At 25.4% G+C, this 20,417-nt stretch overlaps 1 protein-coding gene and 1 long non-coding RNA gene across 2 annotated transcripts; one reads left to right on the top strand and one right to left on the bottom strand.

The window, feature by feature from the left end:
• Nucleotides 1-3,338: 3,338 nt before the first annotated feature.
• LOC136989138 (myosin light chain 1-like) lies at nucleotides 3,339-8,073 on the bottom strand. The gene is made up of 6 exons (XM_067287237.1): nucleotides 7,942-8,073; nucleotides 7,575-7,602; nucleotides 4,402-4,542; nucleotides 4,158-4,325; nucleotides 3,706-3,792; nucleotides 3,339-3,622 (listed from the first exon to the last, which is right to left on the bottom strand). Exons 1-6 carry the CDS (start codon nucleotides 7,942-7,944, stop codon nucleotides 3,567-3,569), a joined length of 483 nt encoding a protein of 160 aa, XP_067143338.1. The 5' UTR covers nucleotides 7,945-8,073; the 3' UTR covers nucleotides 3,339-3,566.
• A 584-nt stretch (nucleotides 8,074-8,657) lies between these two features.
• On the top strand, nucleotides 8,658-20,417 carry LOC136989117 (uncharacterized). The gene is made up of 2 exons (XR_010882864.1): nucleotides 8,658-8,759; nucleotides 20,234-20,417. It is a non-coding gene; the product is annotated as an uncharacterized lncRNA (long non-coding RNA).

Here is a 20,417-nt window from a genome sequence, read left to right as displayed (position 1 = left end):
TAATTATTCTTTTTTTAAAAAAATTAAATATTAAATAAATAATTAGATTTCGTTAAATAGTATAATCTACATTTGATATACTTATGTGAAAAATATGCATTTTTTATGATAAATCTTCCACTAACATCACTACCATCACCAAGTGTAAGTATAGTATTTGTAGTATACACTTGAATAATTATTCAAACATTTATAAATATATGAAAGATCTAACTGTATTTTAATTACATTAACTTTTAATGAAGTTTATTCATTAAAGATATACAGTATTTAAGAATACACAATTTCAATTTCAGGATTCAAAACTTATTTTAAGAACATAATATATTCACAGTTAAATTTTTACTTTCAGAAAAATCTTATAATTCGTCAGTTTATTATTGTTTATCTAAATTTTGAAGGACATTTTTATGTTCAATGAGGTTCGAAACATTTTCAGAAATTTTACAATACAGGCTAGAGGGCTTTTTTTACATATTGATGAGCCCCCTCGTAAAATACGGAGGAACTATTATAAGAATGATTCGTTCATGTTGTATACAAAAAATACATAACATATTTTTTATAATTTATGCTTTTTAAATTTAATTAACGGTAAAATATAAAGTTTTATATAAAAACCACTTTCCTTTAGCACTAGTGCAAGCAGATTGTAGGCAGTATTTTCGTTCGTTCATTGTAATAAATGAATAATACCTGGTGTACTTGAAACTGAAATGTTTTGAAGTAGGAAATACGGCAGTGTGCCACAATGTAAAAGTAAAGCAATTTCAGAAAAGATAAGCTTGCATTATTTTCCTAAAATAAACAAGTACTGCTGGAGTGGAAACACAATTAATGGCACCAAAAAGTTTCGAAGTAAATACTAGTATGTAAGCCGTGTAGACATTTTTGGCTTTTGACTTTATGCGGATTTCTTTTCACGTACGCAGGCAAAGTTCTCGAACTTCCGTTTTCGTAAAACATTACTCTAATATCTCATAAAAAACCGAATGTTCAGCGAACAGAGTTTGTTCACCTTTTTCAGGCATCCTTTCTTTCTTCTACATACTCTTCTACACTTATTAATTACTGATATGTTTTGAATTAAGCGCGACGAAAACATTAGACTCAATAAATTTCGATGTGTTTCGATTATTTCTGCGACGCCATTACTGTTATTTAACTATGCCATCTATATGAGAAATACCCTATAGCTGAGTCTATTTCTATGTACTGTACTGTACAGTATGTAATCTCAATTTATGACACTGCATATAGGGGAAATAGGACACTTTACGTTGATTTTCTAAAAAAACAATTCAAATTTGTAAATTATTATTATTTAAATTTTACAGTAGATAAAAGTTATGAAAAAATTTATTACAGGTATATTTATTTTAAATATTTAGTGCATATCTAATATCCGGATAACAGATGGTTATCCGGATATTAGATATTCTTTGTTTTCAATTTCATTTATCATTAAACATTAGTTTTAGTTAATAAACATACACAATATTACGTTTTATTAATATATTAAATACGTTTTGAGATAAAAAAGTTATTAGCAAGATAACTTAACAGTTTCCATGAATGACCTTTGGGTAATGCTAATAATCTTGCAAAGAAATAATAATTTATTAGTTAATAAGATGATTCGGAATGAAAAAAAATTCTATGACGGTTTTCAAATCTTAAAAAACATTTCATTAATAGTATCTTTTAAAAGCGTGTTAAGGCAAGAACTATTCTTTGTTTATTTAAATGGATGTGACACGGTACTGTACATTGATATATAATGACAACATTCTTTTCTTCTCCAAAACTTGTAAAAATAATTGCCAAAAATTTTTCAGAAACTTCTTTTCTAACAGAAGCAATCGTTATCTTATTACGTGATAAAATCATTGAATGAGTTACGTTGTTTAATAATATGTCAGAATTCTCCTGTTATTTTGTCTCATTGTGCCTGTTATGTTACCAATTATTCTTGTTCAAGATCACTGAACATTTATAGCCCTTCCACTGATCAGGCAATAATCTAGTCAATAATCTTCAGCAATAAATATAGAATTTCTACATGAGCTGATCAGGCATGTAGAAATTCTGTTTAATCTCTTCTAACAAATATTAGCCATTTTTCTATTAATATATTAATCAGTTTTTTTATTTCTTCTTTTCTCGCTTTTCTTTTTTAGTCGTTTCTCATCTGAAATAAGCATTGATTTATTAGAAACATATATAATATTATAAAACGACAATTCAATTTATGCTTCTTCAAAAGTCTCTTCGTTACGATAAGTTGCAATCTCTTCGTTCTTATTTTTATTTATGTATGTACTCATTTCTTAACATGAATACGAACTATTTCATTTTCCCATTGTCCTTCTTCACATTTTAAACATTGCTTTTATTTTATAACAAAACATCGCAATCATTTAAATCTAAATATTTTTAAAAACTTATAGACAACTGGTTTTTTAATATCTGAAAGCTATTTTTTCACTTTCTTTAACTTAGCTAAAACATTTTAAAGCTTATAATTTGAATGCGTGTTTTCTTTTAACTGAATTCCGAATTTTGGCATTTTTGATTGACGAAAAATGTCTTTCGACGATTTAAAATTTGGCAATTTACATTACAAATAGAAAAAGAAAAAAACATTTAAAAATAAAACTAACAAATAAGATTTATTTTCTTTCAGGATTATAGATCTATGTTAAAATATTGATAAAGTTCGTTTTATAAATTTATTGTAAAAACTTGTAATAGTAACTGTTCAATCTGTTAGATTAGAATTTCCTCACTCGATTCATTAATACGTTTGTAATAAACACATCTGTAAGGAAATATCCTAAACTTTTCTACAAATACAAAATAATTTTTCAATTAATAAATTATATTTTACTTTAGTAAAGTCTAATTTTGATTAATTTTTCTATAAAACAAAATATTTAAGTTTACATTTAAATATAGGCCAAATGTATTTCGATTAATATGCGTAGTTTAAAATCCTATAAGAACAATTCTGTTTTTCATATTTTATTAAAAAAATTCCCTAATAAAAAATTCCAGCAATTTATTTACTTAAAATATTCATTTCGTTTACTTACGCGAAAACATTTTCTTATTGTACAGTACATCACGCAAACCACACAATCACTGACAAACATGAAATATGCTTCAATTTATTTTATTTCTATTCAAGTGTTTTAAGATATCAAAGAAGTTTATATTGCAACATTAACTCATTTAATATTCTTGCAATATAAACTTTGTTAGTTTTACTTAGTATTGTTTTAAATAATTACTTTTCAATTTCTCCTTTTTCAGCTAATGATTTTGTAAATTAAGGAAACGTTTAAAAGACTATTTATTATTTATTTTGATAAGTTTACAACAATTTAGGCAAATCTTGTAATCCGTAGCAACAATTCAGAAGTATTTTTGATGACGTGGCATTGAATTATTTAAGATGTCTTCTCGATGCATGTTTTTGCAGCATATTTGGCGATTCCCCCAAAGTTTAATCATTTAAAACCAGTTGTACGGATTTCAAGATTGGAAGGATAATGGCTCGACGCTTACTTTTCTTCTGGTGGTGCAGGGTATGGTCCATTAATTACTCCTTTGAGGAATGCTAGAGAAATTAATTACATCGACGTTATAAAATTGTAATGTTATTTTAAATCTTAATTGTTTTATAAAATTCGAAATTATTACGTTCGTAATGGATGTAACCGTCTTCATCTTCTTCGCCTGCATGGGTCTTCAGAACATCCTCAATACTCTCGTCAGTCATTCTTTCTCCTAAATTATAAAATTTTTTAACGTAATTAAGTAATTTTAATTAATTTGTAATATATTTTAATTACTACAAAATATACTATTTCATGTATATGTCACATATAGGCAACGTTCAAAATACGTTGTTTTATATACCTTACATTTATTACTAATATTAATTCTTTAATTTTATAATATTTATCTATTTACCAAAAGTTATTTACATGCCAAAATACTAAGAAACTAAATAAAATTCTAAATGTATGTTGATAAATTATTTTATATGCAATAAATTCATGCGTTAAATTATAGTATTGGTTTATTAGTTAATTACAGTTTGCATTACATTATATATATAATCATTATATTTATAATTATTATTATATTACCTAGAGATATTAATACATGGGCCAATTCTGCCATAATCATTGTTCCATTTTCCAATTTATCGTACACCTTGAATCCTTCCAGAAAGTCAGCTAGGGTACCGAAATCCTTATCCTTTTTAGCTTGACTGTAGGCTGGTAAAAATTCTTCAAAAGTCATCTTTTTCTCGCCTTCAAAATATCATTGAATAAGGCCACAGTATTTTAAACAACGCAAAGTTATATTTAAAGATTTATCAATTCTTACCTGGCTTTTTCGTACCCCCTAAGCTTTCAATAAGTGCTTCAGTTGGTCTGAGATTCAAAGAGCGGATGCAATCGCCCAAATGGAAAGCATCAATCTTGCCCTCGCCATTGAAATCATAGATCTCAAAATGATCTCTGGCTTCTACAATGGCGAAGAAAAGTATTTTTATAAACATTTCTTGCATTAATTTACAAACTACAAAACATAGAATAATATAATTTAATAGCATTCGTTCTACAGTATTTATGAATGTACTGTACGTACAGTAATCGTAACATTTTCTGGTGTGATTTATTGATAATAATATAAAGCATTTCCCATATTATCAAATTTCACTTAGGTAAAGTCAAAGTAACGTGATTATTACGAACAGCTTTAATATATTATTTTCTCATTTTTTATTTTTTATTAGTCTTTAATTAATCGAAAATTTCATATCTATTGCAGTTTCTTATAGCAAATTTAATAATGCTTACAACAAATAATAAATATTGATCTATGGATACAGTAGTGACATATAATTAAAATTTATTACCACTATCGTTAAATTCAATTGAGTTTATAATTTAAATCCCTTTTCAATGTTTAAAATGGTTTTTAGATGACATTGTTTTTGCATCATTATAAAAGAAATTAATTGTATATGCTGAAGGGCATAAAAGCTACTAAACATTACCTATTTCAAAGCATTTTATTGCTTTTTTAAACTGTTACTCTGTAAAACTTAATAAAATTGCTTTTTAAAAAGTTTTCCCTCTATAAAAACATGTTAGAATTCGACTTAAAGTCGACTTAAAGTCGAGGTAAGTCTTAGAATCGGAAGACAATAAGACCAAAAAAAAAAAAAAAAAAAATTTAAATGAAAGAATAAGACAATAACGGTACCTAAATGTGAATTTAATTGTGATATGATACGTGAGTTTGAATTATGTTAAGATAATTAAATTTATTTCCAAACATCACAATAGACTTTACATCTAGTTTTAAATATTTTTATCATATTCTTTTATATTCTCTAATCATCAGCAGAAGTAAGCGTATATTATCTGTAAGTGGCCTACTTTTTTTAGAATGTTCATCTAGTTTCAATTTAGCTTTTCTCCAAATGGATGATCTAGAAATCTATTATATTTTATATACGAGATAATTTTTAAAATGTATCGATAATATTCTTTCAAACCAAAGTAAGTTATTTGACATATAAAAAGCTTAAAAGATTTCTCACTAAATAACAAAAAATACATCATTTTATGATTACAAATGATAAGCATTTGTATTAAAACGCTAAATATTAATTATTTGACTATTGAATTTTATTTATCAAAACAAACGAAATAAGAGTTACAACTAAAATAAAAAGCAAAAGATTTTCGAAACGGTGTCTTTCTACGGGGATTTTTGCATACAGAACTGTGATAAGAACTGTGGGTACAATCCAGGAAGATCTAAAAACACGAATTCTATATTTGTTCGAATACGTCATTCATTTGTTACATAGCATTGCTATATCTGATGAGCGCATTTCTCTTTACTTTTTCGTATAATAAATACTTTTATTTATATACTATTTTATATAAATTACTTCATAAATAAAGTTGTAACTAGAGTTTTTTTACGTCGTAAATTAATATTCATCGGTGTCCAAATCTATACAGAAAATGACATCGTCTTTTATGGAATTTTTATTCTGTAGATTTCCTATACTTCATGAGAAATATATTGAAATAACGCCAATTAAAATTTATGGTAATAAAATGCCACCCATTTATAAATACTGTATTGCGTTAAATTTGAGATTTTAAAAAATATCCGAACAGAAAAAAGAAATGAAGTTAATATCTTGTTAATATTAGTTTATTTATTAATCAAAAACTGTGTTAAATTACTCGTACTATACATTTTTTATCTGTAAATTTATTTTCTACAAATAAATTCGTATTTTTAGTTTATATAATCATTTTTTCTTATTTTTTAGCTTCATACTTTGCTTAACGAGTTGCATTTTCTGTTATTTTTATTCAACTCTTTGATATTCATCTATTATTCATAATTAAAAAGATCTATTTGCTGCTTTTCTATTTTTATTACAAAACTTTATCTGATAATAAATATAAATTTTAAAAATTTCTCTATTAATTTTTACAGAATTCGATTTTTTAAAGTAAATTTTCTTAATTTATCTTCCTTAAAAATAAATAAATAATAATAATTATTATTATTGTTATCATTGAAAAATGAAATTTTAAATATGCAAATAATGTATATAGGAAAAAGTAATTTATGATAAGAAACATATACTTCTTATTATCATATATATTATATTTATAATTGAAATATATTAAACTTTAACTACAATTTGAAAGTCTTTACATAAGTTAAATATACTATTAAAACGTAGTTGATATTTAACGGATATTTAAAATTTAAATTACTTAAAAACTGGAAATTTTATATTTTAAAATAGTAGCTCAACGCCACGAAATCAATCATTCATAAATTAAACCTAATAAAGATTAAATGAGTGATTCATTTTTTCGTACGCACGATCAGATCTCGCCAACCAAATTTGGCACATCTTATGTATAAGGTTACTCCATTCTCCCAAAATAGTTTTTAATGGGCATTCATAGACTAAAGAAAGAGGATTCTCTACGTCATGTTGGATATTTCATTTCAATTTTTTTTTCTTTTCTCTTTTTACTTTTCTGAGATTAACTTTCGTGAACATTTCAATAACTCCTGTCTTAATTTTGCCATTAAATTTATAATTTATAATAAAATCTAATTTATACTAAATCATAACGTTCACGTGTTTTCGTAATACTAAAACATTTTCGACTGTAAATTTTCTTTGTTTTTAAATTAAAATGAAAACTAATTCCACATAAAAATAAAATTAGTCACATATTCAACATTTAAATTAATGTGTTGAAAATATAGGCCTGTAAGATTCCAGTTATGGGTGAAATTTCACAAAAAATCCGTTTTATTTCCATAGAATTTAAAACGAAATAAAAAATATATATATAATAAAAGATAACTTCTGAATATATTCTTCTACAGAAATTTAAGCAGACTTGAAAATAGTAAAAATAATCCTTATATTGATTTACAATTATACTACTGTCGCCATCTGTTTACTTAAAAACATACTAGAATAATAATAATCTTACCTTCAACTTGAACAGGTGTCAGATCGGCCTATAAGAAAATTAAAGCCAAAATTAATTTAAAAATCTTCTGTATTCTTAATCTATTTTAAATAAACGCGATAAAATTTTTAAATACGAATCATAAGAAACTTAAAATTTGTGCCTGAATGAAATCCTAACATTAAATACCGAAGAATAAAATAAGAACCTAGTTTCAATTTCTTCGGTTGAAACTTTTGATTCATTTTACTGAACGAAACGCAGTTTAGATCTCTCCTTCTTTTAATTACTGAACAGTAATTTGCAATTCAATAAATTATTTGGTGCAGAATATATAACGGAATAAAGGCAATTTCAATTAAAGATAAAATATAATTCCTAAACTCACCATCTCTCCTTCTTGAATTTAGGGATGAACAGAGGGCAATGATGCTATCTGTTGCTCTGTGAATTTCAGAGTAAAGTGGGATTCTGGCCAGACCTCGTTTATACAATTTTCTCTATCTTCTTCAACAATGTATTTTACCATTGGTTTCTTTAACACACGTGATAATGACGCAAAAAAGATCACATTATCTCTTCCTTCTACGTTTATTCAAGTTTCAAAGATAAAGGGCCTTATTATTCTTTCAATTTAAGTTGTGTAAAATAAGGAAAAAGTAATAATGTCAAAATTCATTTTATGATCGTTTCTTAATTTTCTATAAAAAATTTATGAGTATATTTTGCTCATAAAATAACAAAAAATAAATTTTAAATTTGAAAATAAAACTCTTGCAATTAAAGGAGAAAAGAAAACACATCGCATTGATTTCGATCTTATTTAAAATAGTAGAAATTAATAATATTTTAAAAGATTTTTATATGTTATAAATACATTTTTAAAATGAATTATGTCATAGTTAAGATATATTCGATTTAAATGAAAAATGATGAAATTCATGCATTCTTAAAACTTTACGCGAATTTCTTTTGTTCATGTTTGGATATCAGCCAAGAATTTAACAAAGTTAGAAAGCAGTCAACCAATAGAGATAGTTCTTTATAATGCATTGTTTCTGTGATGACCAGAAATAGACTAACAGACATCCTTATAAGAAAAACAAATGTGTCAAGTCCCCGTACATCGCTCCAGGAGTAATTAGAGAACTTTAAAGACGAATATCAAAGATAAGACTTTGATTCCGAAAATATTGAAATGAAGAGGTAAAAAAATTTCCAAAAGCATTCAAATTTGATCATATCATAGCAAATACCTCCCCATTTTAATAGAAAAATATTTTACCAATTAAATTGTATGCCAATTAAAATATTATTTAAAATTGACATTCATTATTAACTTATTAAATTTTAAAAATAACATTAGCTTCGTTTATTTATTTTTTAAAATAACTTAATTAAATAAATTGTGTTTTAAGTCCTTTTTTAAGCAATCTAAATTGTTCGATACATTTTATAATTATTATAGAATTGATTAATGTGCAGATTTAGTATAACTACTAACAATAAAACCTGGCTAAAATCCAATGTAACCTTGAACCTTCAACAACGATGGATATTTAAAAAAGAAACAGAATCACACGATTTCACTAATTTAACAGTTTATATATTCGTTGAGATCAAATGAGGAATATAATATCTTAATAATCAGCTAAGAAAACTATCATTGCATAAGCCTACTGAAAAATAAAATTGATAACCAATAACTAAATGTGCATTGTTCTAAGTAAGCTAGACACGCCTTTTATCCTTTATATTTTTAATATTTTAAAGACGGAGCATAGAAATCTGAAAGATGATTGGTAATTTATTTTCTTCGGTAAACCAATCATATGAGGAAGGTGTGACGATTTGTATGGAAGCGTAGGTGGTTACACGTCCAAAATAAAATAATCCATTAAAAACGAAAATTGAGTAGTAGGCGTGTAAGATAAATTTGACTATTAATAGTAATTATTCTTTTGGCAATTTATCAAATAACTGTTGAATGATTATTAACAATTTGAAATCGAATATAACTATATTTAACGAATAATTTTTCAAACGACAGTATTATAAATTTTCTCATTTATAAGCTCAGAAAAATTAATTTTTCTAAACTTGTAAACGACCTTAAATTTTAAAATTAAGTTACTATATTAATTCTCAAAGAACTTAATGTATTAATATTGATTTTAATTTTATAAAATCAATAGTAGACAATGCATAAAAAAAACTAAAACGTAGAACATATTGCTCCTTTGCTTTGATAGCGATACAATAAAAAAGAGACTGATTTTGCTTTTTCTTGCATAAATAAACTCTTAAAGTACAGTATTTTTATCATGTAAAATGGCATATTTCTACCTCCATTGGATGCTCAACACAGATCATACGTGTGTTATCAACTCGTATTCAACTGTTAGTCAATTAGAGTTTTTAAAAGCTTCCCTTGTAAAGTTAACATTTTTAAAATTATGCCACTATCGAAGCAAAGCAGCGATATGCATTGAATACACAAACGTTAGCCTTATACTGTTATGTGTACAATACTGTACTTCTTACTTTTCTGAATGCCATATAAAAAAATTTATATCATCATTTGAAGTACAGTATAAATTCATGCTAGTTCACAATAATGCTTTTTTATTTACCGATTTAAATTATACACTATAATATGGTCATTAAATCCCACTGTAATAAATTCTATAATAATTATTAAAAATAAAATATCTGAAAATTTCTTATTAAATATAAAATTAGTATTGTCAAATATATTGACATTTAATCTGTCAACTATCGTATTTTATAAATTTTTCTAATAATCAAACCTAAAATTTTAATCCCCTTCATAAGATTATGTAAAACTTCATTTAAAATTTCATTCTTTTTAATATCATATAAAATGAAAATATAATAGCAGAAAACATTTTAAAGGATGGCAGTAAAATTTAATTTAAATATATTTCAACAAAATTTTTATAATTTTATAATAATTGTGCAGTTTTACATTGATTTGATTGAGATGATCTGGGATTAAGTGATGCCATTAATGAGAATACCGAATTCTGAGCACTCGTATCGAATACTTTTATTACTAAGCCGAAACAATAATTAAACTAACGAAGTCGCTTGCTGACAAATTATTAATATGCATCAACTGAAATAACGATTCCGGTTATTCACTACTAGGCCTATATGCAATCATTTTCGTTGTTTTTTTTTAACCAGCCTCAACAACAAAATTACATTATCGTAATAAAGTTTTGCATCCTCGCCTAGCTTTTTTGTATATAAGAATTTCATTTCGTATGAATTACTATTAAAAAATCTTTATCGTTAAAGCAATTCCTTGGGAACAAATTAAAACTATTAATATACATGCAAGGTCTAAAATGACTATTCTATGTTAACAAATATGTCCGTAATAACTTTATAAAAATTGAAATTTCTGTTTTTTTTTTAATTATATAAGTGTATTTATCACTGTTTTGAATTACAAACAATCAAAATTTATTTCTTACATTTACATTCGTTATTGCTGAAAAGGATATTTATTATAATTTTTTTATTACTTTTAATTTTATATTATAATTTTTAATATTATTTTAAAGTATGGTTACTATTATATTTTTATATAAATATTTTAATTACATTTAAAATGTACATAAAATAATATAATTTTAATTTTAATCAATCAAGTTTATTCAGCATTATTTCCTACATATTTAACGTTTAATTTCGAAAACGTATTTAAATTAAGGTTTTAACATTACAGAATCCTCATGCCGATTATTATTTTCGCAGAATCTTATCACAGTTTAAAGAAATAAATATTGTGAGAGAGACTTCAATTTTATATTTTTATTTTCTAAATTATAAAGCTTTTTATAGTTATACTTCTGGCCAAACAAAATGCAACACCATGAAGGAAGCTTCCATTTTTTTCAATATCTATAGTCCATCATGGTGTTGAATTTTACTTGGCCAGCAGTGTAGATAAGATAAGGTTTAGAAATTCTTGTTTTTCAATATTTTTATAAAAAGCAATGTAAATAAAAATGTATAAAATCTTTGTGAAATTCTAAAGAATGATTTGAATACCGCAGATTTATAGCAGCAGTACACAAACTATGACCTGCTACACAATTTATTCTGGTTCGTGAAGATATTCGAGCATTAATGATAGCAGCTTTATAAATTCTCGATATGCTAACTTTATATGCTCATTTACTTTCAATTTAAGTTAAAGAAAAAATGCTTCATATACTTTTACATATATCGAAGGAGACACACTTTTTTCAAAACATATTTTTTATATATAGTAGAATTCCTAGTAACTTATCCAAACCCCAATTATCCGAGCCGTACCTGTAATAAGAAACACTACTTTTCTTATATTGTAATTTGTTTAAAACGATAACACGTATTACGAAATGATTTGTTTCTGTTATCTTTTATCATTTAATGTATTCACTTTAAATGATAACTACAATAATACACATTTTTATTCTCAAAACTATTGTGCAGCTGTATAATAAATGATGTAAAAATTATTGTTTTTATATATGATAAAAATCAATAAGGTGTAAAAAGTGATATGATATAAATCTGTAATATTTATAATTTTGAATTCTAAATGGCTGTGGTCGTCCGTTTTATCCGAATTTTCGGTTATCCGAGATAGCATCGGTCCACATTATCTCGGATAATCGGAGTTATACTGTACTTGAAATATATAAAAATGCTATGATTTGCCAACCTGCCACTTATATATATGTACAATTTGGCTCATAGACCAAAAGTACTAGACACTGCTGATCTTGAGTATACGTTACTATATAAAGAAAATTATCAATCGAAAATTTTTTACAGAAATTTATAAGAAATAAGTTTTTAAATAAGCTTAGAAAAAAAAAGCGGATTAAAAAATTTTAAATTAATATTAATAGCCACAGCCTATACACTACTGAATAATTTAAATTAATTCATATAGCAAAATGTAAATTTGTATTAAAAAATTTATATTTCGTTGTATGAAATAATTTCAAGATGTAGGTTAAATGAAAGCAATTTTCATGCAGATTGAAATGTTTAATAAAAACTAACGATCAAGCTGTAATTTTTTAATTAGTTAAAATAACCGACAAATTAAAATATTTCAATTATTCAGTCTTTAAATAATGTGCAAATTTTATTCTAATTTAATTTTAAGTAAAAACTAGACTACTGATGAAGATCATTATTTATAAATGAAAATAAATTTAGTTGAAATGATTAAAAACGGAAATAATTTATATTGAAAATTTTATGAGAAGAAAAAATTTACAAAAGTCCTTAAAAGCAAAAAAATTTTATATTAATAATGGCACATTAATTAAACTACTGCAACAATAAAAGTTTTAAATAAAATTTAATGAGAGCAAGCATTAAAGAAATCCAATAAATATATATTCAAGACTATTATCATTAATATCAAACATTGGTAATTTTACATATGTATTAATTAAAGATATTTTGACTAAAGTTTCAAGGCTAAGGAAAAAATACCCCCTAGCAACGAGTTGCGTAACTTTCCCGGCAAGAGTTAAAATTATGTGTGGCTCCATCTCTTAAGATATTTTATTTAAAAAACTTTTATATTATTAATTATAATGTGGGGAAAAAGCTATTGAACGTTATAGGAGGGTAGAGATGACTTTTATAAAAAATTGTAAATACTAATAATGAATAAAATCTTCACTAAGCCGTATCCCATTCAAGATATATGACATCCGCTATTTCTTCTCTCTCTCTCTCTTTAACCACCAAGATTTAATTAGGGATGCGGAACAGGCGGAAAAATACACGCCTTCGGACTCCCGAGTCGTCATTTTTTTAAAAGCGACTTCCGACTCCCATAAAAAGATTCGACTCAAACTCCGACTCTCCATCCCTGGATTTAATAGCATCAATCCCCCTAATACACAAACCTCCTTGCAAAATTTCAGACGTTTTCAACAAAAGGCACAAGAGTTATTAAGCTTCAAAGTGAGTGAATAAAATCGTGTCATACACACACACACACACTAACGTCCATTCACACAGTAAAAAAACCTGAATTTTTTTTTTTGCCTTTTTTCGACGTTACAAGGTCCTCGAGTCAAAAACTATAAAAATCTGGAAAGGGGGGTCATTTTTTCTGCCGGGAAAGTAAAAAATATAATCAATCAAAATAAAATTATATCATATAATTATATGTTAAAAAGTTTTAAATAGTAGAGTGTTTTTCTATTAAAACATCAAAAAAAATTTTTATAATTATGTCGAAATATAAACTTTTGAAAGTTTAAAAGAAAATGAATTTCTAATTTAAGCTAAATAATTTAAATATCGAATTTTTTTCTGAATTTTAATTACAAATAGGCATATATAACGATAATATAAAAGTTTTTAAGTGGTGTATGAAGTTAAAATCTCTTCCACATGATAACTCTCTGAATGTTAAATGACTTTCACGTATGATCTATATACATAAATACGTAAAAATAAATAAATAAATAAATATATGTAATATATATCCAAATTTTATATTCCAAATTTGATAAAATAGAAGTTAAAAATAAAATAAATAATCCTAAATAAAAGTTTATGAATTTCTGATGTCTACCTTTTCATTATGGATGAAACTATCGAGTGATTAGTCATTAAAATGATATTTTAATTTCAAAATGCGAGACAAGCATTCCTCAATATATATGTAAAACTATTGGCAGTTTGAGATTTTTATTATTTATTTTTATGAAATGAATATTATATTATATTATTATTTTATTAATGAAAGATAGAATTAGTAGGCCTATTTCGGATTTTCGAATACTAATGGATAGAATCACGGAAAATGTGGATATCTGATTACAAATTAAATCGTTCATTATAGTCTTAAATACACAAATTATATGTCTAATTAATCAGTAAATATTCAGTGGAAAAGTGTACTGAAATATACTGTAATAAATGAAAAAAAAATCCAACAACGAGTTGCTCAACTTTCCCGGCAACATTTAAAATTTTGCGGCACCATCACATTTTATTAAAAACTTTTTATATTTTTAACTATTATAAAATGCAAAAAGCTTAATTTTGAGGGTAAGGATTAATTTTTAAAATATTATAAATGCTAATAACGAGTAAAATCGTCGTCAAGTCCGACCCCGATCCCCTTTATCTCCCCACCCCCTCAACCTTTAACCACCAAAATTTAATAGTATCAATCCTCTAATAAACAAATCTCCCTGCAAAATTTCAGAAATTTTCGACAAAAAGCACGGCAGTTATTAAGCTTCAAACACTGAACAAAATCGTGTCATCCCCACACACACTAACATCCATACATGAAAATTACCGTCAATTTTTTTTTTTTTTTTTTTTTGCATTTCTCAATATTTCAAAGCGTTCTAAGTCCAAAAATGTAAAAATCTGGTGTGTCCGGATCACCATACTTTCCCTCTGTATAATAGCCAAGAAAGTAAAAAGAAACGTGTTTAATTCTAAATTTCGTACATCATACATTTATGGACATACTGTACAGTACATCTTAAACAAAGAACACCTTCCATTAAAAATGAATGGATGAATTTATATTTATTTATATTAAGAAGTATAAAACGTAACTTTTCGTTTTATTCATTTTTACTTTGTAATGTATACACGCTGAACCAGTGGTATTTTCGATCTATAATATGACCGAGGTTTAGTATTACAATTTAATTATTCGTGTAATCTTTTAAAAGAGAGCAACGCATAAAGGCCCTTCACTATATACACCCAAGATTAAACTGTTCCTTTACACGTCGTAGGCAAATTTAGAGGATTTTCTATCCCTATTTAGGTGAAAACTCTGAAAACTCGGAAAACTCCACTTCACTAGCCCGTTGGTCGGGCGCAAACCCGTGACCAACCAGAATAATTTATATAATTATATGACAGGTAAATGGCAGAAAATAATGGGATTATTATTTTCATTTATTGAAATTTTATTGAGAGAGTTTTAGGGTTCTGCAAATAACCTTCAAAGATTTCCAGAGACATTTATAAGAAATTTTTATTTTCATTCCTTTCACTAAAAATATTAAAAATTTAAAATTCCCAAACTCTATGTAACTGTATCTAAACCGAAGAAGCTTTATTACATATAAAATAAAATAAAACAGCCTTGAAATCTATTTTATACGTTCTTCATTTCTCTAAACTTTATTGTTAGAGTTCAAACCCAAATACAATGTTAAGATGTGTATATTTCTATATAATTACTTATAAGAAATCACTTGAAAAATATTTATTTGTCTTACATGAATTAGCAGATAAGTATCGAAAGTATCGAATATTCATTTAGTTTTTTATTTCAAAAATAATTTATTTAAACAAACGTAAATATTTGAACCAATGTGATATTTCGCCTAAATTAATGTAAATGGTGTAAAGAAACCTAAATATAAAACGAACAATTATTTATTGTGACATCGTCACAATGCCGGCTGCAATTTTTAATCATATTTTTAATTAAGTTAATTTAAAATAAGGCCTTGATTTTAGTAGTGTCTTGCCCCTGTACATTGTACTTTTCCTGTTAACAATACAGTCATGCTGGTCATCTAACACCTTTCAGAGGAAAATTTTTGAATTGAAGTAACATGACTTTTGGTTTTCTTCAGAAGTTCATACATAGTTAATCAGGACCTGTTGTTTCCAGTTTCCCACCTCTAGCCTCAGCTTTCATCTATCTAACTCTGTTCTCGAGATTATGGGAAGACGGACAGACAGACAATCTGGTGTGTCCGGATCACCATACTTTCCCTCTGTATAATAGCCAAGAAAGTAAAAAGAAACGTGTTTTAATTCTAAATTTCGTACATCATACATTCGTACTAAGACAGTGGGAATTTATAGGTCTACAATTTTTTTCAAATTGGAATTCTATTACAACTAATTTGACGATACACAGCGAGGAAAATTTTATGTTTTATGTATAAGGATAATTTTTACCTCTATATATGTTTATATTATTGGGCTGCAATTTGAAAAAATTGTAGACCTATAAATTCCCACTGTCGTCCGTCTGTCTGTTTGTGTTTCTCGAGAAGGGAGTTAGATAGATGAAAGCCGAGACCAGATGTGGAAATCTTTGGTGCAGGTGCCCCCGATTAATTATATATAAACTTTCGGTCTGGACTGGAAGTTACGTGGTTTTAATTCAAATTTTTTCCCTAAACAGTTACATAGATGTATTGTTAAAAGAAAAGTATGATGTACAGGAGCAAGTCACTATTAATTTGAGTGGAGAGCATATATTTTAAATAAAATAAATTAAAAATATGATTAAAAATTGCAGCCCGGCATTGTGACAGTCACAATAATTCGATTTTATTTTATATCTTACATTATTATTTGAAGTTTATTCGCATTATTCTAATAAAATAATATAACATATGTCTGTTACATTGTATTTCAATTTCATATAATCTGGATGTATATTATTTGTCTGTATTTAATGTTTTTTTCCGTTCATTTATGAATGATATTGAAAAAAAATTATGTACTGTACTCTACTTAGCTAGCAAATAATTTTACACCTTATTTTTCTATTTTTTTTCATATTATCTATGTTATAAATTTTTATATTACCTATTTACATCAAAAAGTTAGGGATTTTGATCTACACGTTTTAAATAAAAGTAATCTTCACTGTATTCAGAATCATTATTAAAAATACATTCTTTTATGTACGTTTTATACTTTATTAATATACTTGCTATCAGGGTTTTTAAAATGATAATTGAATATATATGTATCACATTTTGAATGCTTTGTAATTTTAGGTCCTGTATGTTTAATTATTATAGTATAATGCTAAATATAAACATGCATGCAACTAACAACCTTATATATGAAAATAAAATAGCAGAAGTCAAAAAGTGATGTTAAATTATTATGAAGCATATTAAATAAACGTCTTTTACCATCATTTTTATAAACTTATTTTCATATATTTTATAAAAATGAACATATTCTGAATTTTTAGTTAAAAATATTTAATTAACACAAAATTTATTTCGAAATTAAACAGAGTATTAAATCAATTAAAACTTATTGATTGAAATGACATAAAAAGTATAGAATTTCTTATATGTACTGTACTGTACAGTATGAATGTAATGTATTTATATTGAAGATATTAGAAGATAATAAAGATACATGCTTGAACTTATATTAATAATACGAATAATTCAACAATAATAATAAATAACTAATAAATAATTCAAAATAAACAAAATTTCTTTGAATAATATTTATAGCTAACAATAAAAAATTAGCTAATAAATAGATAGTCGTGTTTAAGATTACATTACAGAAACATTTAAACATATGCAGTAGTCACCTCTGTCAGCAGAATATGCCTTGCAGTGATATTTTATGCTTCCACCAAACATTTAATCAAATTTAAACATTTTATTTAAAATCAAAAATATTGATTTTATACTTTACAATTAGCACATTCGATTCTGAAATTATGAATTTAAATTTATGAATAATTTTCTTTAATTTTCAGCTTTATAATTTAATAGATTTTACGCTACAAAATCTTGCACTACTTAAATTATTACATTTCTTTAATTCTAAAACAAATTCTTTAAAAAATAATAATTTCCACTTGTTATTTTATTTGGTTTCAATGAATTCAAGAATAATAATCTCCGAAATTGCAATTTCTGTTACATTTTATCAACCGGGGTAATGAGTAGATATCTAAAATCAAAATAAAACTGTAGCAGTGACTCGTTTAATAACTTTTGCAACAAAATAAAATAAAATAAAAAATAAATATTTGAAGCTAAAAAGCAATGATGTGACATTAACTTTTACTGTCTTTATCTCAATGGATTCAGAGACACTAAAGTTTCTTTGAATACTCTGGCACTTATCCGGAAGGTTGAATGTCTGCACTTTTTTATTTAGTAAGCCTACATACCTACACTGTATACTACCTTTTTAATTTTAGTACTTTTAAATGGTATATTTATAATATTTATGACCGATTCTCATATATTAAAAAAGAATATTTATTCAAAAATAAATACAATGCAAATTATTATCATTAAAAAGAATAAAGATGAATTTCATAATTTTTTTAATCAAACATTCTATTGTTTTAGAAATAATTAATTATAAATATATTTAAATAATAACACGTTTTAATGGAAATATTTGTAACTTTATCATTTTTTACTTCATAATTTCGAGATGTCTAAATGATTATTATTTTCGTAACGATTTTATTCTTTTACTTAATCTATGTAATAGGAAATAGGCTAATTAAAGAAGTAAAAATGGTTTTTTTTTTCCTACTTCAGATTGTTCTATCCTTATCATGACCCAGTCTACTAGTAAAGAATAGACCAATGACTTGTTTTCCCTTTAATGCCTCTCTAGATATTTCTGGCATGAGTAGCGCCGTTCTCTAAATAGATGTAATGAGATTTACCAGTTCACAGATTAAGCAAATGCTCTCTGAATTACGTAAACAATAGAGTTAACCCATATAAACAAACTCTTTAGATTAAGTTTGTAATGTAAGGAATACTCGCGTTATAGAACAAGAATCGGTAATTTGGATATACGCAGTTGAATTTTTATGGACTATTATTCAAAATTATCCATTTCTCATATATTACACTTCATCAAAAAGATAAAGCAGGTATGTTTGCACATTTCGAAACAAGATTATTTCCAATAAGTATTGCTTTTTAATTACATAAAAGTAATATCAAATATCATTTAAATACAGTAATATATTTCTATATATAAATGTTATTATGTTATGTAGGCCTATATTGGCTATAAAAACTATTCGTGCTTTAAATCACGCTAATTCGTATTGTTTTAATTAAATTTTTCTTAGAAGAATACTTTTCATAAGCACTAAATTAGAATAGTCTACTAATATGCGAAATCAAAGAAGAAATTCATTTTCAAAAAGTATACATAACGTTTGAAAATATATTTCTTCTTTGATTCTGGGCTTTCCGAACCTCGCAACCAAAATTTCATCCACTTCTATTTAAAATAAAAGGCCGAAACTTTGAGGACATCCTTAAGTCCAATGACAATGTATTTTAATGATATTACTGTAATGATGTATATGGTGGGAGTGAGGTCACTCCACCATCCTTCACCTCTAATCTCAAAAAACATGACCAATAAAAGCGTTAAAATTTTTTTTCAACATATTAAAATGATTCTTCTGATCCAAAGATATAGGCTACTTATTTATATATTTTAAAAACTTTTTATACAAAATATGCCATCTTCTCATACAATATGAAAATGTTTTAATAAATGTTTCATTCGGTTATTCATATAACGAAAATTGTTCAAATTTTGTCATTAAATATATTAAAATTAAAAAATTCAAATTATGCTAAATTAGTTATGTTAACAATATATTATATATAATTTTGATAATTAGATGATTAATTTTTTTATCTATAATCGATATTTTATATATAAAATGCTGGTATTTTATAAAAATTTTCAATGATTACAACTAAAATTAAAATGTTATACAGTACTTACATATTTATTCTTTATCTCTGTTTTTTTATTCTTAATTTATTAATTCGAATTAGTATTTTTTTAAATATATACATTCTTTTCTATTTCAGATATTTTAATTACAATTTAAAATATTTAATGTAAATTTATCAACAATGAAGGAACTGAATTGTACAAATTTGTAAATTTATAGAACATCACCAGATGGAGGCACTTGCCTGACACTTGTTTTATTCTGACTCGGCAATTTTCACTGAATCAAAATAAAATCAATGCTTTTATAATATTTGAAAA

Source organism: Centruroides vittatus, unplaced genomic scaffold (assembly GCF_030686945.1).
Source record: "Centruroides vittatus isolate TY-2023 unplaced genomic scaffold, ASM3068694v2 scaffold_435, whole genome shotgun sequence".
NCBI lineage: Eukaryota > Metazoa > Arthropoda > Arachnida > Scorpiones > Buthidae > Centruroides > Centruroides vittatus.
The sequence above is the reverse complement of the archived record's forward strand: the minus strand, read 5'-3'. Positions and strand labels throughout refer to the sequence as shown.

Bases quoted from the DNA above. Each gene is read 5' to 3' on its own strand.
- LOC136989138 (XM_067287237.1), bottom strand. The intron at 4,326-4,401 runs GTAAGAATTGAT...GATATTTTGAAG, and splicing joins AGGGGGTACGAAAAAGCCAG to GCGAGAAAAAGATGACTTTT. The intron at 3,793-4,157 runs GTAATATAATAA...TTTATAATTTAG, and splicing joins CCATGTATTAATATCTCTAG to GAGAAAGAATGACTGACGAG.